Source organism: Hydra vulgaris, chromosome 08 (genome assembly GCF_038396675.1).
Source record: "Hydra vulgaris chromosome 08, alternate assembly HydraT2T_AEP".
Lineage (NCBI taxonomy): Eukaryota > Metazoa > Cnidaria > Hydrozoa > Anthoathecata > Hydridae > Hydra > Hydra vulgaris.
The window spans coordinates 62561456-62585000 of NC_088927.1; the positions used below are offsets into that span (position 1 = coordinate 62561456).

General features: G+C 27.0%; 1 protein-coding gene across 2 annotated transcripts in view; it reads left to right on the top strand.

The window, feature by feature from the left end:
* Nucleotides 1-23545, top strand: part of LOC100197653 (fibrocystin-L) — a 143707-nt gene that overhangs the window by 100040 nt on the left and 20122 nt on the right. For both annotated transcript variants that reach the window (XM_065804129.1, XM_065804130.1), the window contains 9 exons: nucleotides 4908-6854; nucleotides 11621-11858; nucleotides 12972-13142; nucleotides 14701-14856; nucleotides 14988-15171; nucleotides 15291-15550; nucleotides 17376-17556; nucleotides 19613-19821; nucleotides 21151-21406. In XM_065804129.1, the coding sequence (XP_065660201.1) occupies nucleotides 4908-6854; nucleotides 11621-11858; nucleotides 12972-13142; nucleotides 14701-14856; nucleotides 14988-15171; nucleotides 15291-15550; nucleotides 17376-17556; nucleotides 19613-19821; nucleotides 21151-21406 (3602 nt within the window). The remainder of the gene's footprint in view (nucleotides 1-4907; nucleotides 6855-11620; nucleotides 11859-12971; nucleotides 13143-14700; nucleotides 14857-14987; nucleotides 15172-15290; nucleotides 15551-17375; nucleotides 17557-19612; nucleotides 19822-21150; nucleotides 21407-23545) is intronic.

The window sequence follows — 23545 nt, forward strand, 5'->3', positions numbered from 1 at the left end:
TATTACTTTTTTAAATAGTTGTCAAATGGTAAGTATAAAAAAAAGGTGGGGGTGGGGTTAGAAAAATTTGTATAGAATAATAAAAGTTTTAAAACATTTATGGTGACATTTATGGAAGTAACTGTAATGGTTTTGGTTAGCTAAGCTGGTTTTGTCTGACTGATGAATAGAAGTGGAATGAGAATTTCCAGTGGAATGATTCGTTTTATAAATAGTTTGTGTGGTGTGGCTTGCATTGTATGTATGATAAATATGCATAGTAAAAAGATGCAGTGACTATTGAAAGAATATTAAATGTGTCACCTTTAGTGTGTTTAACAGTAGTTATGTATTTACTATTATGTATAACTATAGTGCTCTATATATCTATAACTTGATATGTATAAACACATTATGTAGTACTGGACACGTTATGTATAACTTGAGTAGTACTGGACATGTATATTGGATATATATACATATATCCACTAAATGTATATATATATACATATCTTTATATATATATATACACACTTATAAACACACATATGCATACACATACATACAAATAGGTATGTATCTGTCTAGAAGTATATACATAAATACATATATATACACATACACACATTGGTAAACATAGTTACATATATACTCATACAAACACGTATGGGTATATATGTACCCACGCATGTGTATGCACACACATACACCTCATGGACATGCATATATGTTCCAAAGCATCCATAAATTATTTATATGTATTATATACATTTCATTGGCTATTTCACACATTTATTGTGTTAAATAGGCGTTAGAGTAATATTTTAATGACCAAATCTGGATAAAGTATAACTCTATAGGCGTATATCAACAAATATAAATTTTGGAAATACTAGTATAAATCTTAGAATAACAAGCCTAAGTGTATTAAGTGGTAGATGATTAAATTATAGGTGTTTTATTATTCAATTTCCCATGCAGTGTCAAGATGACATTCTCATCAGGACCATTAATTGTCATCAGGGAGTTTCAAAGGTCTGGTGCCTGTATAGAAAAATAGAAAAGAATCAGAAACTTTTTTAAGCTTGTTTATCATGTTATTAAAAAGTGTAATAATGTTTAAATGAGTTAAAAACAAGTTTGTGTCATCTGCAAAAGTTGGTTGTTGAGTTTAAAGTTTTGTTAAGATCATTGATGTATATTAAAAAGAGAAATGGTCTAATTATGGATTCTTGCAGAACATCACATGTTGTTTTGATTAATATTTGTGAGACAGAGTTTTCATTATAAACATATTGTTTGTAATTAGTTAAATAGCTTTTGATCCAACTTAACATTTTTTTCTTTTATACCATAAGCAACTAGTTTTTAAAATAAGATCTCACAACTGGCTCAAAATATTTGAAAAGAATCATTTTTTTAACAAATATTTATTGAAAAAAATGATAATATAATAACATTTAATACATTTTAATGGAAAATAGAGTTAATTAAACAGTTGAATTGAAATGTAATGGAACTCATAGTCTTTTATATTGGCTACATTCATGTTTCAATGAGTTTTAAATTTATCAATGTGATCAGCATATGAACGACTTCCAAGGTTTTGTTTACATTTGTGACCCATTTTCTTTTTCGGAATAAAGTTAAAGCAAATGAAAGTACCTATTGTGTTATTGATAGTAGGTCTATAAAGCCTAAACTTAAGCAAAGAATGAAATAGAATGGATTAAAAATCATAAAGCAAACATATTATAAGGAATCCAAATAATTATGGAGTCACTTTAAATATGTTCTAAGTAAAAACTGAAGAAAAACACTAATAATAAACTTTCATCCAACTCTACTATCTCAGAATAATGTTTTTAAAGACTCAAGCATGAACCATCTGTGAAATATGGGTTGTGAGGTAATACTAACTTAACAAACTAAAATTATTCATTTTGTCCCAAGTAACACCACTATCTTAAGTAACCCCATTTTAAATTACTTATGTTCAAAAATTTGTATATCATTAACATATTGTTTGCGTATGGAATGTTATTAGATAACTTTGTTTCAATGGTAGTGTTAGTTTTCATTTTCCCATTGATTTCTTTATTTTCCCTGTGACTTTTTTATTTTTCATGTGATTTCTTTCATTATTTGCCAGAGGCACTTTGAGTCATTTTTGTTTTTATAGAATAAGTTAGAATAGTATTTTGTGACCTATATTAACAGCTTTCTAGTGAATTTTTAATTTCTTGTTGATTAATTTAATTGTTAAAGTTTCATTATTTACAGCATACACTCAAATTGCATCGAAAGTTTTCTAAAGAATTTTTTATAAAAAAAAGAACTCCATCATACTTATCATTGTTCTGCTCTAAAACAACTGGATTAAAACTAAGTAGTTGAAGGTTTGAATCATTTTCAAAATAAGCAAGTGAGTATCAATGCTAATTAAGTTAAAAGTTTGGCAAATAATATCTAAGAACTTTTCATAATTCTTTTTCAAACTCCTAATATTTTTATGTGTTAAATTCAAATCTTTTTTATCCTCATAATTTTTTTAAACAACCTTAGCAAACCTTTTGCTCATTTTTATTCTTCTGAAAACAGTTTTTTTTCTTACTTCCTACATCCGTTTGCTGAAGTCTTTGTTTATATAGATTTATTTTTTTCCCGTTTTTTATTTTGTGTAATTTTCAAATATCATACTTTTTTTCTCTGTTTTTTTAATTTATATCATTTTATCATTATATCAAACTTCATAGGTGTTCATCATCAAACCAAACACCATAGGTATTCATCATTAAACCAAACATCATAGGTATTCATCATTATATCAAGTACCATAGGTGGTCATTATTATATCAAACATGATAGGTGTTCACCATTAGACCAAACAGCATAAGTGTTCACCATTACATCAAACATCATAGGTGTTTATCATTATACCAAATATCATCTTGTCTAAAGGCTGAGGTTAAATAAAAAGAAAAACAGATCTAGTGAATTTAATTAATTAGTTCTAATTTTTTTTAAAGCCCTATACAAGTCTAGAGGCTAAATTATGTTTGCACTCCCCTCAATCAGTTTAAAAAAAGCAAGTTCAGGAGCCATGAATTTCATAAAAGTAGAAAATTTAAACATATTTTAAATATGTAAAATTCTATTAAATGAGTTATTTAAACTGTGTTAAAATTCAGCAGAAATAATATATACTTTAATACTTGAAAAAAAATTGCTTTTCAAAAAGAAGGAGAGAAACTATATAACTTTTTATCTTTTGTATCTCCTTTTCTTTATCTTTTCTATCTCTTTTTTTTATCTTTTCTATCTCCTTTTTATCTTTTGTAAGCGGTTACAAGACAAATCATAGTAATTGGAAGAAAATCATAGTTGTTTTAAAAGGTTGCATTTAAAAGACCTTTTCATTTAGTTGTTTCTGAAAATTGCATTTAAAACACCTTTTTATTTACAGGGTTATTCCATAATTAAAATCACTTTATTCCATAATTAAAACTATTTTATTACAAGATTATAAATACTCTATTTAATAAAACAAATAAATTATGAAAAATTATAAAAAAACATTTTCCACAAATTTTTTTAAGTTCAATATTTATTTTTAAATGAAAGACTTTCTAGACAATGCCAACAATAAATATTGCCTAAGATGCTTGTAAAAATTAGCAAAACTACCAGATTGGGTGTCTAGTAGATAGCCAGCGCACTCTTTTATCGTGTTTCTTGTTTTACCCAATGGCTTCATTCTCTTATAAATTGTTTTTATTTCACCAAAAACTTTCTCTATATTCTCCCCAATTAGGGAGAATAGGCCGGTAAAAACTTGAATATAATCCGATTTTCATTTAATAATCTCAACACATCACTCTGCTGTGATGAAATTTACAATTATCCATGATAAGAACGTGATTTGGATTGCTTCTGAAATATGGAATAAGATTTTGTGTAATAAAATTTTTAAATCTTTCTGAATTATAAGCACCATCACTTAACTCATAAGAAACTATTCCATTAATATTAATAACCATCATCAAGCTAATATTTACACCTTTGCTGGCTGGGACAGTAACATATACTTTTTGATTTACCGATGAATATCCATAATTAGTAGTGGTGTGCAGGTTAAACCTGTTTCATCTAAAAATACTAATTGGTCATAATTATAGTTTGCTAATTCTCTTGCAAATAATTGCCTGGCATCTATAATTCTCAGAGAATTTCTTTCAATTGGTACTTTAGTTAGCCTCTTTCTAGTATATCCGATTTTTTTTTTAAATTTTACTTACATAACTTTGTGAGCGATTGATTCCAATATTATTTAAATTTTCTACAATTTCTTGCTGAACATAACTACTGTCATTATTTAAATATGTGGCTATTTCATTTTTTATTATACTGTTATCCTTAAATTTCGGCCCTCTCTTGGCACCTAATATTTCTATATCTGTCAAGTCATCATTAATTTTTTTAATAAATTTACGTACACACCTGTAGGATAAGTTGGTTAATTCTTGAATTTCTTTATTAGATTTTTCAAGATCTAAATATCTTTTAACATTTTTAAGTGTTTCGTTAGTAATTTCAATTTGGGCCTTTCTTTCTTGTGTCATACTTGGGCAATTTTTTTAAGTTTATATATTTTAAAATAATGTGGTTTTAATTATGGAATAAAGTGTCTTTAATTATGGGATAAAGTGGTTTTAATTATGGCATAACCCTGTATAATGCAGTAACTCAAGTTTTGAACTAAATAATAGAAATAATGAAATAATAACAAAAATGATAAAAAAAACTGTAGAAAACAACAAGTTGCTTGTAGTTTAACTTTGAATGAGTTTTGATGCTATTTTAATTGTAAAAATTGCATTTTTTCTATTAGTTAAAATAACTTCAATATGTTTTTTTTGTTTTTTTAGATTTCAGAACTTTGTTATTCTTGATAATGATGAAGCAGGTATTGAATGGGCTGATGCATCTTCCAGAAGTCCGCCTTGGGGTTTTCCCATGATAAATAATTCATTAATTGTTGGTCATTCAGAATTATCAGCAAAACGAGAAATTCAAGATCCATCCATTCAACCTCTGTGTACATTAAGCGGCATAAAACTTCCGTTTTCTCATCGACTTACTGTGAATAATGTTAAGTTTGTAAATTTTGATAGAAACTGTGTTGCACTAGGAACATGTGCTCATTGCAAGCCTATGGATGGCGGAGCTATTGTCCATGTTAAGGCTCTTTCATTTAATAATGTGGAAAATAAAGTGTCTTTCCCTTTTGTATCAGCAACTTGGCTGAGTGATATGGATGGAACTTTGTCAGGGTATGCAGGTGGAGGAGTTATTCCTTACACAAATATTTTAGATTCAAGTCGATGTTTTCAGGATGATTCTATGTCTTTTGGTGGTGTTCCCGGAGCAATTTGTTCTAGTGGAAAGTTTGTTCGTGTAGCTTTTAATCAAGTGTTACCAAGTTCTATAAATGAAAAGAGTGCCCTTTTTACTCGACAAATAAATTATCAAACAAGAAAAAAGCGTTCTGTTGTTTCTGATAATATAGGTGTTGTTCAATGGCGTAAAAAATCTATAACTCATCCTCTAGGTTACACAGTCTTGTTGGAAGTAGGTGAAAAGTATTTGCTTTCATTTGTTAATTCAACTCAATTTGTTAATATATCTTACAGCATGGATATCTATGAACTTCAACCAAATAACTTTCTTTATCTCTCTCATAACTTAATGCAAGAACCAGATTACTTTTTAACAACAAATGTACCAACTAACAACACAAATAAGTTTCCAGTTGCTGCTTATTATAAACATGGAAATTGGTTTTACGATAACAGCTCTAAAAGTGTTACATATCTAATTGAAAACGATGCTACTGTTGACCCTAATAATCCTCCAAGCCAACATATTGGTTTACAAGTTTACAGATGTTACTTTGATAAATGCATTGTACCTACACTTCCACCTGTAGTAAAGGGTGTTTTTGGAGCACCAACAAATTGGAGCGACATTCAAACTTGGAAAAACATTACAAAAGAGTATGGAGGTTACAATAACACTTTACCAAAAGATAATGATACAGTTATGATACGTGCAGGTCAACATGTGATTGTGGACAAGAATGCTTACATACCTATAATGATTCGTTTGTATATATATGGAACGCTTGAGCTTGCTATGAATAGAAACCATACAATTCGTGCAAATATAATAATTATTTCTGATCAGGGACAATTAATAATTGGTCGTCCAGATGAACCATTCCCATCTACTTTGTTTGTTTTAATTAGTTTATGGGGTGATCAGTCCACACAAGATCTTCCATTACCAAATGGACCTAATCTTGGTTCCAAAGCTTTAGGAGTTTTTGGTAATTTATCAATGTTTGGAAGTCCTCATAAAGTGCACTGGACTCGTTTAAATGAAACAATGCAAAAAAATGCTCAGTTTTTGAGTGTTATTGATAAAACAGATTGGGTTGTTGGAGATTTAATTTTAGTGACAACATCTACATTTGAACCTCGACAAGCAGAAAAGTTTACTATTATTGCAGTTTTTGATGATGGAAGAAGATTCAAAGTTGATACACCATCTCAGTACACTCATACTGCTTCTTTGCATTCTATTAATGGTAGAAATTTTAGCATGAGCGCTAAAGTTGGATTATTATCTCGAAATATTATAATTGAAGGTGCAAACGAACCTAAAGGATCAGTAACAAATGATGGTTTTGGATGTCGAGTTTTGGTTGGGAAATATACACAAGATGGCATAACATCAGTTGGTAAAGCAAGAATATCTGAAGTTGAGTTTAGAAGCTGTGGTCAACTTGGTTATGCAGACTCTTATGATCCAAGGTATTGTTTTAAACTTATAAATAATATTCTCAAAACTATATTTAAAAGTTAATTAAAATAGAAATTAAGGAAAATAAATAATTCAATTCAGTTTTAAATTAAAACTAAGCATGTAAAAATATTATGTTAAATAAATTAACAATTAGAACTAAGTGAATAACATGTATGTATGTATATATATACATACATACATATACATACATGGTGTGCTTTTATCTTCAAAGTATTAGTTTTAAAACCAATAAATGTTAATCTACAAAATCTTCAAGAAAGTTAAATAAGGCGCCTAACAATAAAATTTTTTGAGCTTATCTGGCCTTCCAAATATTGATGGCATTCTTCACCTTTTTAGCCAAATCTTCTTGGATTGAAATAATCAAAAGATCAATAATGCAATCCTGGCCCATGGTTGAACAGAAAGAATTTTTTACATTCTTCAGTTTATTAAGCAGTTGTTCACCATCGGCAACTGATACATATAAATAGTGTTGAAAATCCAGAGCATGATATAAATTTACAGAAAAATAAATTCAAGCTTCCTCTTTAAGATTTGATTGATTAGCTGCATTGGGTTTCCTTTCTTGAAAATTATTTTATGGGCATTGTTAAAATAGCAAAGTTCTTCAATAGATCTTTTTTGTTCACTACTCTGGAATAAAATAATTTAAACTTAAAGGTCATCATTATTCAATCAGATCAATGAAAAAAAATTCCCAACTATCCTGTTTGCCTCAATTTTTAAACCAAACAGCTGGATCAAACTATCTAAACCAACATTTTAAAAGTTAACTTCAAACTTTTTGTTTGGCTGTCATGAAAATCGTATGTGCTTGATGCCTCATTGTAAAAGTCCTTCAGTTTATGTTTTCTTTTAGTAGCGAGTTCTGTTTTGAATCTTAGAGTTTCAGCAACAGTTACAACCTTTTGGAAAATTTGCAACCATGAGCCCATAAATCTGTTTAAGATCTTTCAGCAGCTGTCCAATCAAATGTTGCTTGTCATCGATGGTGATAGCTGCAGTTTGTAGAAGACGACTAATGTTGTTAACAGCAGTAAGCGTTTTGTACCAAATTGTAATATGAATGAAATGCAATACGAATTCAAAAGGTGATAACCATTTTTTTTTAAGGCTTAAGCTTCCATCAGGCAGAGCTTGCACTAAAAAATAAGTACAAAAATTTGATATCTCAATGGCTGATTTAACTGTGTGCACATCAGGCAAATATAAACTGTAATTGCTAAATAAAACGTACCGTCTCCATATAATTTTGCCTCATTAAGACTTGAGTTCTTTGTAAGCACCTGACATATTGGATCCATTATTATATCCCTGACTGCGGCAGTTTTGAATACCTAAACCTAGCCTTGCAATTATCAAATCATTGAAATGATTAGCTATTTTGATTTCTGACTTTTTTCTTCTCAAAAGCTTGGACACACAAGAATTGTTCTTTGATTTGCCAGCAATTAGTTTCATTCATAGTCGAGAAGATAAATAACAAAGGTTAAGTAATTAGTTTTTATTCATAAAGGAGAAAATGAATAACAAAGGTTATCTGCTCAGTGTGATGTATCATGGCTACCATCATCTATGATGGTGGAAAAGATACCATCCTGGATTTCTTTGATAACTTCCTTTTGGATAATACCACCACATTCTCTGATAAATTCATTTTGAGACAACAGTGATAGGTAATAGGCACTCATTCTGGAGCCTAATTATTGGTGTCTTACATTTTCCAAGTGGGAAGCAACAACAGGGTTATGGCAACGAATAAGCTCCATACCGTTAAGAAAGCATTTCCTTTTCCATTCATGTGTGTTGTTTCACCTGGAAGCATAATTTTTTTTTTTTTGTTATTCACCTCCTCAAGGCCGAGAAGGCCACTACATATGAGAAGGCTACTTAATAGTGGTTATAACCCTCTCTCAACTCTCTAACTCCGAAACACGAACCTTAACGATATTGTACAATGAGTTGTATTGATGTTGTTTTATATGATCTATGAGTTTCCTCAATTGATCCCTAGATTCTCTGTCTAACAAAGCAGGGACATTTCCCTGTCTTCAAATACTGCTTTTGTGCTCAAGAGAGAGCAAAGAAAACAGTAGAGAGCTTTGGTGGTTCAGCTCCAAACCAAAAAATATTTGTACTATTTCCTTATTAGACTAAGATTGATAAAACACATTTAAAGGAAAGATTCACTTTATAGAACCGCAGGTATAATCTTGTTGCTTCAAAGAATGTGAAAGGGGTCCTTATAAAATGACAAAATCTCAATTTTTTGACACAAAACAACTGGCCACAAAAAGAGGTTAGCATTAATTATTGCCAAGTTAGGTTGAGCATCACTTTCTTCCTTGTTGGATAAAGTTCCTCCTTCTGACTCTGACGAGTCACTTTAAAAATCAATTTAGCTCAGCTTCAGGTGAACTGTTTGAGGCCCCCACTGATTCTTTGAATCACTCATATTGAGCACGGCAGGTAATCTTGAATGAGGAGGAGAACTCATTGGTTCCTCCTGGTCCTCATGGACTGACTGGGAGTCATGTTCATTATTATAGGGATTCTTAAGGAAAAAAGTTAATAATAACAACAAAAATTATAATACCAGAACTTGTTAGAAAAAAAAAAATTAATTTTTTTAATTTTAATTTGTAATTTTGATTTTAATCTTAATTTTTGTTTGTAATTTTTATAATTAAAGTTTGATGAAGGGGCATTTTCATTGGTCTTTGTTATATTATTAAATCCCATATCCTCTAAAGTCTGTCTATTTTTAGTTTTTTCTGCTGCTTTTTTAGTAACTTTAGCACGGTTTTGAGCGCCGGAAGATTTCTTTCAAGCCATTTTTTAGAAACACCTAAAATGTTTTGTGATTTACAATTAGTTTATAAACAAAGGTCTCAATATCATATTTTAGCATTTACACAGATCAGAAATTTTACTTAAAAACACAGTTTTTTTAATAGTTTTTTTAATTGTTTTAATAGTTTTTTTAATTGGATAAAAAAGCATAAATTACTTGTACTTTACTAATGGTTTTGGTGTTGGAGTGTTTGCAACAGTCATTGCTTCTTGTTTGTTTACTTTCATTTAAAAACTATTTTACTAGCAAATTTGATTTATTCAATATATTTTAAAATACGTTTATTGCATATTTAATGATAATATACATAGGTGCAATAGTAATACAATAAATATATGTGTAACACATCAGTTCCCAAAAGACACTCCGTTTTAAACAAAAAATTAGCTTGTTTTTTTTTTTTCCTAACTTGGTAACTGCAAAAATAATAATTTAAAACAAAAATTTTAATGTTTTTAAAATTTTGTATATGTACCCCAAGAAGTCCTTACGGTCTTATTACATAGCACCTTGTTCCTAACCAATCTTGCACTAAAGTTACTAAACTTACCTAAAGATGGTTTTGAACCACTGATCTCATGCTTCTGAGGCAAGTGCGCTGCCAATATTTTAAAAAATTATATAAAATTTTCAAAATACTTTTTAAATTATCAACGAAGTTATTTAATGTTTAAATAATAAATAAAAAACAAAAGAAAATGCATCAATTTAAACAAATAACATGAATACTTATCCTAACTGTAAACTAAAAACTTTATCAAGTTTTGCCAACTCATTAAATTGAAATTTCGACATCAATAATCTGAACATAAAATTGTTTTTTTTATTGGGTTTAAATAACCCTTTCCATCTACTTTAAACCTGATGCAAAAACTCAAATATTTAATAACTGGCCAGGTCATAATAGATGCAAGCCAGCTTATTTGCCTAAAAAATGCAATGTTGTGATTCTCTCTTTTTCTTCAACAGTCAAATACTGCTTTAAAATAGCACTTTTATGTGGAAATCATCAACAATGTCTTGTTCACTTCAACTTCTTCAAAGACCACGTTGCTCACCCATGAAATGCACAACATAATGTAGTGTTTAGTGCTATCAGTGTCAGGTGCATCAAAATTTGATAAGCTATCATTATAATTATCACAGTGCATCATTTTCTAATGATGGAATGAGGCATAGCAGGAAAATTGACCTCTGCATCTTCAAGCTTGGAGCCCTGGTCAATTTATCTGCTATACCCCCCCCCCCCCTATTTCTTGAAGATGGTTTTAAAATAACTCGATTACTTTAAAATAGAATCCGTGAACAAAAAAATCTTTTTTTAATAAAATAATGTACTAATTAAAGCTCTCAATACTTTTTTCTTTTTTTTTTTTCATTTTGTAAAAAAGTTGTACAAGATGTGTCCATCATTTTGGGTGAATATTATCTATGTAAAGAAAGAATATTAAATTTACTATAAAATAATAAATTGATTTACTATGATGTGAAAATAATAAATTCAATATGAATTGGCATTACAAAGATATCGAAATGATCAAAAAGAATTTTATTGGTTCTAACTTATCCCTTTTTTAACTGATTATTACCTATAAAACGATGAAAAACGCTTTTTTTTAATACATGATATTACTTATAAAACATATTTTCTGGTTTAATGCAATTTTATAAATTTCATGTTATACCACAGCAAGAATATATTTACTTATTAAGTACTTATTTTTTAAGAACTTTTGAATTACTTATTTAAGTACTGATGGGAACCACTATGATTGAAACAGCTTTTTTTTTATGACAAATAGTTATAAAATTTTGTATTATATTATAATTGGTATTATATTATAAGTTAGATAAAAAATATATGCATATATATACTTTTTTTTTTTTTTTTCAAAGATATGCTTTAGCATTTTTGAATATCGACGATGCAACGGATGAAAATCCGTCATTTGTTAAAGGATCATCATTTCATGATGGTTATAATATGGGAATTGGTGTGTATGGGACAAACAATTTGGTTATATCAGACAATGTCATTCACCATACTGTAGGACCTGGAATTGATCTTGAAGGAAGTAACAACAGCATCATTAAAAATCTTGTCACATTGTCTCTTGCTGAAGGAACTTTCATGGTTAACTTTTTCTTTTTAATTATTTTATAAATGCTTTAGCACTGATGTTGCAGTTAACAAACTCTGTTTAATATTTACATTTAGAAAATATTTAATTATATAAGTTTCTTATCATGTTTTTAAAAAAGTTAATCTTACAATTATTTTAATTATTATAAAAGACTAAATAAATTATTGATAAATTATTGATTAAATATTAAAATAACTTTTTATCTGACTCCTCTTTTTGAGTCCTTATGTTTACTAACTTTATGCATTAAATATTATCCTCATCTAATGTGTTGGACTCCAAGAGTTTGACCTACATAAATTCTAAAAAGTTTTTTACCCTTTGATTTGTAAAGACTCGAATAATTATGTTTGGTCTGGACTATACTTACATATTAATTCATCTTTTTGTCATAAAATCTTTTTGTCATAAAATCATGAATATTCTAACTGTTCTTTAATATGCTTTCTTTTATCATCTCTTCATTAAATCACCTTTTTTCTTGTTCCTTATTATTCTCCTTCTTTCCTAGACTGCTCTTCTTTTTTTTTATCTTTTTTCTGATCAAGTTGACAATATATACCTTTTTATTTATTATTATGTTATAATATCTTATTTTTACCAATAGCCTTTGTCATTATCCCTTAGCTAGTATTATAGACTTAAATGCTAATAACTCACTAGTCCAACTGACTCTACTAACTCTAAAGTTCTAAATGTTTGTCTCGCTTACTCAAATAGTTAATTTTGTGAACTGTTTTCTAGACAAACCTTATATTCTTATTTTTACATTTACGTCTTTTTTTTGACCTATCTAGTGCTCAGTTTCTTCTTGTTTTCCTTTAGATGGTTGAGATCATGCTAAAACATACACTTTGTAATTCTTTTACCTCAGATATCATTGTCATCTACATCATCATCTTCTACATCAGATTCACCCTATCCATTGGCTTAAATATTACGTTTACAATCGGACACTTTCAAGTACCTACCTCACGGCTCATGCACATGGAAATATTTTTTGTCTCTAATTTTGATACAGTTCTAAAATTTTCAAACTATTTCTATAAATTGTTCAAGTTAAATATTTGCATTTGAAATAAAATTTTTTAATATTTTTTTAGACCAGTGCATACCAGTTTGATATGAAATGGCCTGGGGCAATCCAGGTGCATAACGCAGAAAACTACACTATGTATGGAAATAGTATAGCTGGAAGTGAAAAGAATGGTTTAATTACTCGTGGTGTAGATTGCAATGATAATGATGCAATAAAACGTGTTTACAATAATGAGGTAATTCATTTACCTTTATTGTTTATAAAGTTTAGTTTTTCTACTGTTTTTATTTTTACTAAAGCTAAGAGTCTCAATTATGTTAGTTGGTAAGTTATGACTACCATAAAAAATTGTTTAGTAAATTAAGCGCAAGAACATAGTTTTTTAAAAGATCATTAAATTTAAACAAAATCTTAAGTTCTAAAATGCTATAAAAAACTTTACAGTTTTAAATCAATTTATTAAACAAAAATTCCAAATATATTTATTCAAATTCCAGAAATAGCTCATAATTTGAAAACCTTTCTTTAGCTTCTAATTTTGATAACTAGTTTGCTTTTTTTAATTGCTTGCCTAAATACATATTTTTAATTTACATATGTTCAAGAAAAAGAAGTTGAATTAAAAAGCAAAAGAGTAAGATGTTTAAAATGTTCAATTGTTCAAAGTACTTGCCACTATTATCCGTATATAGTTGCATTAGCTCTAGAAACTTCTTTAACATTTTTAAGTAGTCTTCTTTTGGCATCGCAATGAAAATTTTCGTGATCTGTTGTTTTAGGCTCCAAATATCCTAATGGTTAGTCAGGTACTGCTTGATTTTGCTGAAAAAAACAAAATCACAAGTTCCAAATCTGGCAAGTGCATTAGATAGTTAACTATATTAATGCCTTGGCTATTCAAGTATTCTAGGAAGACTTTAGCAGCATGTGGTTTTTCTTTGTTGAATTTAACTGAATCCAAATAAAAAATTTTTTTGCTGATTAAACAAATATTGGGAAAGCCAATGTGATGCGATTTTTTAAAGATAAGAATGATTGTGAATAATTTGATTGTGATTTTGTAATATAGTGCAACAATGGTTCAAGTTGAAAAGAGATTTTTTTTGAAGTTGTTGTGCATTCAGATGTTTTGCGGTGTTCTAGCTGTAGTTAGTATTCTAGGTAATTAGTACTCCAGGTAATTATTACTCTTGGTAGTTAGTACTCCAGGTAGTCATATTAATTACTGCCAAAAACAAATAGTGTGAGAAAATAAAAAAATTTCAGAGTAATACTGATTGAGATTAAGTGTGCTCAAAAGTTTTGAATGATTTAAAAATACAGATGCATCATAAGAACTCCATGTAATACATAGTATGATACAGGGGAGAATATAGTTTATAATAATGTTTTTTTTTTACAATAATCTTTATTCGTTATCAATAATACATCATTTTGATTGCAATGCTACTTTAAATTAGTTCTTGTACTGTCTATAAGTATAATTTAATTATTAAAATTTAATAAATATAGTTATTCATTTGCTTACTAATTTATTGATTATTGATTGCTTGTAAATGTATTTTAGCATTTATCTTATTAAATATAAAATTAACAGAAAACTTAAGTTAGAATTAAATAAAAACATAAATTAGAAGTAACAGAAAACACAAGTTAAAATTAACAGAAAACATGAGTTAGAATTAACAGAAAACACATGTTAGAATTAACAGAAAACACATGTTAGAATTAGCAGATATGTGAGTTAATAATTATTAACAATATAACTATCTATAACGTTTTGATACTTTTAGATTCATTCTACTCTTCATGGCATACATTTTCGTGATACTACAACATTTTGCTGGAAGGTTGAAGACTTTTTAATATGGAAAAATTTGGACTATGGAATTTATACATGGCCTAACTGGCCTATTGTTGTTAAAAATTGTATTATTGCTGATAATAAAGTAAAATACTTTTGGTTATAATTGTTTATTTTCTTGCTTGTTTAATTATGCTTATGCTGTTACATAATTATGATAAATAAATTATATTAAGGGTAATTAGTTATTTTTACATTCTAAAATATTTATCTCAGATTGGTTTGAGTTTAAATGTATTTAATCCTGATCCTGTTGCACATTTGTCATCAAACAATTTTGCAAAAGTTCAAGACACTTTATTAGTTGGACGAACAACTAATTTTGGTTGTAATGAAGATGATGTTATTCCATACCATTCAACATTTTATCCATCAAGAAGATCACCTCGTCTTCCAGGAGGTATGTCTATTTTGTTGCTAGTTTTTTCTAAAGTGGTTCTAGTTTGTGTAATCTTTTTTTGAATTTTTTTTATGCATTATGTATATAATAAGTATAACTTTTATTTGATCATTAAACAGGTGGAAATTTAGGAATATATTGCTCAACTTTCTCTAAATCTCAATCACCTGGTCCTCCCAAACCATTTGAAAATCCTATGTCATACCCTGCAATTAAAGGACTGCTGCGTATGGAAGGTGTTACTTTTAGTTCGTTTCAGTCAACTTGTGGTTTAACTAAACCTGATGTTGTGTGGACGACTAACATTATTTATGGTGATATCATTCATCCTACAGAATTGAAAAACTCAACTTTAGTTAATGTTAATATCAACAATTTGGTAAGTCTTGTTTATGTTTTTATTAATTTATTTAATTTGTTTAATTGTTTGTATGAAATAATTTTAAAATATTTAACTGGGTCTTGAATTAACTACAAGAGTTTTTCGTTAATTTGATTCAATCATTTATTTCATTGGATTGGATAGCAAAAAAAGCTTCTACATTATACGATTTGTCTTCTTGTTTATGACACCATAATTATTCATAGTACTAATAATAAAGAACAAAAAAATTTACAAAAAAAGTTTTTATGTTCAAACAATTACAATTACAAAGATAGTTAATACTTGACTATAGTTATAGTTAAACTTTCCATTCACAGCTTTCAATTTAAAAAATATCATCGGTCTAGTAAATTTTGAATCTTAGTTTTACTACAAGTTATATTGGTTTATCAAAGATCCTAAATCATGATTATAGATCAAGATCGTAGATAAGGTCTTTTTTTTTGATTTCCTACACTATTATTTCATTTGCGCTAAAACTTTTAGAATATGTGCAACCTGGGTAACATGTAAATTTAAATTATTTGAAATGTTTCTATAAAGTGCTTTACCTTAATGACATTATGACCATGTATTGTGTCATTAAGCACTTTTAATTAATTATTTTTTTTAACTTTAAAATGCTTTTTTTTTTTTACAGCTGTGCCAAGAACCTTTTAACAGTGCATATAATGCATGTAATGTGTTGACAAATATCTTGATAATAACTCAACCAATATCTAAGGGATAAGGTGTATGGTCTCTTGACAGAATTTTAAACTTTTTAAATAATAATTAATTACAATAAAAATCATATAATTGGTTGAGTTGAAAAAATTTTAAATTATTTAGAAATTTTTGAACTGATTAAAATAATAATTTAGCATAAACTCTTGGGAAAAACTTTGGCTATTAATGCTGCACAATGAACAGCATTCAACATTTTAAGCAAAATTTTTCTTTGTTGCTGACACTTTTACCAAAATTAGTTGAATAATGCAATTTATGTAAAAAAATTTAATTTACTTTATTATGCTTTATTATTAATCTTTATTTTGTTTCTAATATTTTATCTATATGATTCTAGCTCAATTTATACTTTTTTATCTTTTTTTTATACAAAATAATAGATTAATGATTAATCAATTTTTTGTTGTGTGAAAAAAAAATGTGTAGAGGAATTAATAAATTGTATCATTACGCAATCGTATTTATTCTTTTATTCAATGAGTGTTACAAAACATTGTTTAATAGCTTTTTCTCTAATCTTCTTCTTTACTTCAGTCTTACCAAGATGTTCTCCAGAACATTCTTTAATACATTTTTTTCTTGCTATAAACTGGCATATGTAGCTCCAATTTAATGGAAATCTGGAAATTGCTTTTACTCCTTGTACTATTTTTTTTTTAAAGTTTTTTGTCAAAGTTGTTCAGTCATCAATTAAAAAACTTCTAATATTTTATTAAAGTTGATTTTGTTCATCTTGTTCTATTGCTGACTTCGTATTAACTGAAAGTTTATTACTGTAAAAATGTTAATTATGTTAATGTAATTTATGTTAAATATGCAGTTTAATGTTACTAATTATAATTATATTCTAATTTATTTATGCTACTAGCAATAATTATATTCTTTGCTAAATTAAATCAGCCCGCCATCAAAATAAAATAATTTTACTTTAGCTTTAATTTATGGTCTAAGAGGATTGAAATAACAAACAAATTCAGAAAATAGTAAATTTTTAGCTGCTTTTAATTTAAAAATTAAGTACAGCAAAAAAACATTATTAAAACTTTTGATTATTATATATGTACTATGTGTGTAATATTTTTTATCACAGATTTACCATAATGTACCAACTACAAGGTTTATCAATCCGTCAGATTGTGTAGATATGGATTGTGATGCTCTACGTAAAGCACTCGTTACAGATCTTGATGGTTCTTTTTTCGGTAGTCCTTGGGCTTCAATGGTTTCTAGATCAGAGTATCAATGGGATAGTGATAGAGCATTTGGTTTAGGTATATACTTTTTACCATAATATATGACACACAAAGTACATGCTAACAAATTCAACAATTCACAAATATTACTTAAATATTATTTAGGCAACTTCAGTTCTTTGCATACGCAACTTCAGTTCTGTACAAATATAAATACATTTTACTAATTTTTTAATATACTACTTTAAAAGATATTTTGTGTTTTAGTGTATTAAATATTGCAAATCAAATTATTTTAAAGAAACAACCTTCTTGCGTTTAAGCTAAAGTTTTAGTCCAAAGTTTTCCAAAATAGCAACATTTTACTTTACTTTTTTTTTTTTTTGTATGTTAACAAAAAATTAGTAAAAATAAATTCAAGTGTTAAATAATTTATTTAATATTATCATTATCTAATTTTCCAGCTTTTGTAATGCTTTTGGAACTTTTTCATATTTCTATATTTTGACGATTATCAGCATTTATTGCAATTTTTTCATTTACTTCTAACAAAGCTGCAAGTGACCACTAGCTTAAGACTCATTACTTAATTAATTAACATAAAAATTAAATAAAACTAAATTAACCGAAAACAAAGAAACGAGATAAAAAGCGTGATAGCGGTTTTGACACAAGGTTTTGAAAACTGTAAACTGTATAAGTCTGGAAAACACGGAAAAGAATTTCAAAGTATGTTCAAGGAAAAATTAAATTAAAAAATTAAATAAATAAAAATTTTTGAGATTAAGGAACAATTACAGTAAGAATAAAACTTAGTAAAATGGTGAATTATGCAAGATTGAATTGTTGATGAAACAAGTAATTGCTCGCTTGAGCAGTGACAATAGTAGTATTTGTAAAAAATGATGGGGGCAGAGACTCAGGTTTAGTAATAATTGTTAATGAAACAATTATTACTAAACTCAGGTTTAGTAATAATTGTTGATGAAACAAGTAATTGCTCGCTTGAGCAGTGACCATAGTAGTATTTGTAAAAAATGATGGGGGCAGAGACTCAGGTTTAGTAATAATTGTTTTGAAAAACATTAGCAATATAATCAAGAAAAGTTATAGTAGGCAATATTAAGTAGTAAAATACAGCATCTGCATGCACCAGCTACCACCTACATACACCAACTATCACCTTTATATGTTACTACAGACACCAGCAACTACCATCATCTACAAGTTTCAAATATTTAGATTTATTTATAAAAATTTCATATTTACAATTTGAGATCTTACCATAATCCCTAGTTTCTTATAAAAATGAAGTTGTGTTTTGAGTTTGTGAGATCTTTAATAAATACAAAAAATGTATCCACTCAAATAATAATACCTTTAAGATATTTCATTTCAAATAATGTTTCAACACTTAGACAACCTAAAAATTGTAATCAATATTCTGTGCATTTTTAACTCCATTGATTTGAATAAAATGTTTTTATCATTTGAGAAAGAAAAAAAAAAAATTGTTGCCTTTAATTATCCTAATTTAATGTAAACTGTTGGTTTTAGATATCATTTGTACATGCACCTTTAACAACAGTTTTCAAAAAAATTTTTGACGAAGAATTTAATTTCACTCAAAGAAATTTCATTTCAAATTTAGATCATTTGTTTGCAGGTCATTATAGATTTAAATGTAGCGGTTTAAAAGTCTCTGTAAATCTTTGCTTGGTATACAATTAAATTTTTTGAGAATATTTATTTGTATTCAGATTGGTTAGAAAATAATTTTTACATTGTGTTTACATCATGTAAAGTGTTATATCAAGTTATATTTGTTTTTTTTAATTCAAGTCACTAGTTATAAGAGTTAAATCTGTGTTTAAATGGAATCTTTTGATTCCAGTTAAATGAAACTTTTTACATTTATTGAATGGATAAGGGTATGTTTGTAATGGAATTCTGCTTGGGAGTGATGGCAGTGGCAGCATATCATGGAAGCGCTGTCATATTATACTTTAGAAGCAAACAAATACTTTATTTAATAATTTATTTGAAACTTAAAAATTTATTTGAAAAAATGTTATAGTGTAATTGGTTATAATAAATTAATTAAGGTTTTTTTTATTTTTTTATGTTTTTTTAGGTAATTATCGCATTCCAAAATCACTACTCACAAACCCAAGTGATGGATCTCGATTAGATGCAAATAAGCTGTTTCCTAACAAAGGAATTTATCGCAATGAGTGTGTATTTAAAAATGAATGGGAAGCCTACTTTTGTGTTAATACTGTTTATAAAATGTTGATTATTGAAAGTTTAGATGTTGATACTGAAACTCGAAGACTTTCTCCAGTACAAATTTTTTTCTTTATTTTTAACTATATTTAAAAAAAGGAATTTAATGTGACTATGCATTCATAATGTATTTATATAAACATTAGTGTTAATATGTTCACATTTATTATAATGTGTTCATAAGTTAGTCTTTAGAGGTATTGCAAATAGCAATGCTGGTACATTTCGTGTTATTGCTGAGTACCTGTGGAAAAAGTAATTAAATGCAAATATATTTTCAACAAAAAGTCTAAAAAAGTCTAAAAAAGTTACAATATTGCAAAATATTACAAAAAAGTTTAAATATTATTGACTCCCCAAAAACTAAAGTTTAATTTTTTGCAATGCAATTGGTTTTATAACTATCTAATGATATGAAATGTTTCTTCTGCAATGTCTTTATTATTCTGCAGCATGAAAATAACCAAGTCTGTAATGTATCTTTGTAGTAAATTGATTTAAACCTTTTAAATCTTATTATTCATAAAGCTTCTTGATAAAATTATATGATATGAGCCGAAATATGCCAATATATTAACTAAAAAATTCTTAACAATATCTGTCATACAATACTTGGATTACAACTTTGATATATTTGTTAAGTATGGGAACAATCTGAATCGCTTGGTTTATTAATACCATCTAATATTCAGTATAAATACCATCTAATATTCAATATAAAGCCTTAAAATAATCTTTAACACTTCTACACTTTTTCTGTTAAAAATTTTAAGTTAAATGAGCTTGCTCAGCTCCTAAATTATTTACATTTTATTTTAAGTTTTTTTCTGTCACATGTTCTAAGATAATCAACCTTGATTAACTTCAATTGACATTAATAATTACATTTATTATAATTATAATAAATGAATCATTAAGCTATGTTTATTCATTCTTACTTAAACATAGTTGTCATGTATTGTTGTTGATATTATATTTTCATCATTTTTATAATTTAGTATTTTATAATTTAGATACTTACTTTATATTAGTTTATAGTTGTACTATTTTCGATTTATTACAGAGTATATACTTATTTTGATTTATTTTGAATTATATTTGTGTCTGATATTTTGTTCAATGTACGATCAACTTATTGGTAATATTTTGATCAATATATAATTAAATACTAGAATTGAAAATGAACAGCCAATTAAATGAGTAATAAACTTAATTTTTTTTTATCAGATGCCAGACTTTAAAAGTTTTATTTATTTGTCCTTTATTAAATCTTTATGTGATGTGATTATGTGATCAAATAATTATCTGATTTTTTAAGTTGAAAATTTACAATATTGTTCTGAAAGTATTATGATAATTTTTGTGAATGTAATTATCTTTTAATAGGTTGCTCTTGCTACCGAAGGTTTTATTGATTTAATTAATGGACCACAAGATCATGGTTGGTGTCATGGTTATACATGTCAAAAAAGATTATCGACATTTAATGCAATTGTTGCTATCTCAAAAGAATATGAACTACATTTTACTTCATACAATCCTTTATCAACTAGATTACAGTTGTTGAATAGCTTGTCAGCTGATTCAATACTTATAAAAATATATTATGCTAAAAGACAGAGACTTGATGTTTATGCAAATGGTAATTTTTTATTATTGTTAAATATGCAAATGGTAACTTTTTATTATTGTTAAATATGCAAATGGTAACTTTTTATTATTATTAAATATGCAAATGGTAGCTTTTTATTATTGTTAATGAAATAAAAATCTCTCTTATTTTTTTTTTTTTAAGTTTTTTATATAATAAGGACAATAAATTAAAATTGTCATTTTTTATTATTATTATCATTATTATTATTTTTTTTATTATTAAAATAATAATAATAGTAATTATAATTATTATTATTTTAGATAAATGTATCAAAATAAATATCAAAAGAATGTCTTTTATTAAGTTATGTCATTTTTTATAAGTTATGTCTCTTTGTAAAAACAGCTTAAAATGCACACAGAAAAACAACAAAATATAAAAAGAATAGAAAGCACTAAATTAAAGTATAAATTGAAAGTAAAAGTTAAAATTAATGGATTGTTTGCCTTTTTGATAACAATTAGTAGCAGTTTCTAATTACATTTCCTTAAATGTTTTTAACAATACTTTTTATTCATTGATAAATATAAATCTAGTTTCAAATCTATTTATTATGAATCACAATAGTGTTAATTTTAGTTATAAAAAATTGACCACATGCTTTCAATAAAGCATAAATAGTTTAATAAAAAAGAAAAGTAATTGATTAAATTTTTTAAACGTTAGTTCCTCAATGTCATTGATTTATTTTATCATAAGCATATGATTATATTTATAATATGCTAACAGTAAGTTATTTAGTGAATGAGGCTATTGGTTGAATGATTTTAAAATGAGACTTTGTTGATAGAGAAAATATGTATCATGTAAAGCTATAAAGTATCACCATTTATGAAGTTTTTTTATAGAATCTTATAGCATGCTTAATACTTTGGTCAGATACAGTAGAAAGTATGGTAAGGCTTTGATTAGTTCACCCAACAAGAATCTGCTATTATTCAGTGTCTTCCTTTATCCTTATGCAAGTGTTATAAAAATTAAACAGCTCTCTTATTACAGAAAAGTTTTTTATTGTTCATTTTATTGCAGCAAAAATCTGATTAAAATCTCCTTATGTTTACTTACCATGATGTACCATCTTGCCATGATGTTATTATTTTACCATGATGAGTTAAAAAAAAAGTAAAATAATATTGTTGATAAAAAAAAAGTTATAATTAAAATATAATTGCAACAACTTAATAAAAATAAGTAGGGTAGGGCAGGGCTAGTTAGGCATTTTTTACTAAATCTAACAGATCTCTTGAACGGTACATCGGATTAATATAATTTTTTCACTATTAGAAAGATAATTTGATCTGCTAAAAAATGGTTGAGACAAAAAAACTTTTTTTGATTTGTTTAAATATAGACTAAAGTTTATTAGGCTGCTCAACCTACCCCAGCGGGGTAAGTTGAGCAATTGTATGGGGTAAGTTGAGTAATAAAAAAAAGAATGTATTTCTGTGACAACTATTAACTCTGTTATAAAACCAAAACATAACTTCCTTATAAATTAAATATATACTTTCAATTTTACCAAATTATTTAAGATATAAATATAAACACTAATAATTTTGAGACTAAAATAAAAACAAAACAAAACTTTTCAATCTTAAAACTAAACACAACTTTTTAAACACATTTTCAAACAAAACTTGTTAATATTATTAAAAAATAATTATGATAAATTATAATTAATTTATGAAAAAATAATAACTAAACACCTAATGTTAGTCTTCAATTTCATTTTGCAGTTAATACAAATATAGTTTTGACCAGAATGTGAATCACATTTTGAATGAGACCATTGATTGAAACCTTGACACTGGTTTAATTTTCTTCTGGTAGACTTTCAGAATAAGTTTTCAACATACAAAACAAGCATAATCGTGTTCTGCACTTTTATTTAATTTTTTTGTCATCTTAGTTTTTTTGTTTGATTTTTTTTTAACTTTTTTTAATATACTAAGCAGCAGAGTCTCCTTATTACCATGATATTATTATTTGAAAGAGATTGACAGGTACATCATTTATTTTTTTCTCTTTTTTAAGTTTCTTAATTTGCTGCTGTTTTAATATAATTCTTTCTGGAGTATCTGTTAAAATAGTAGCTTTCCTTTTTCTTCATCTTGTCAAATGTATCTT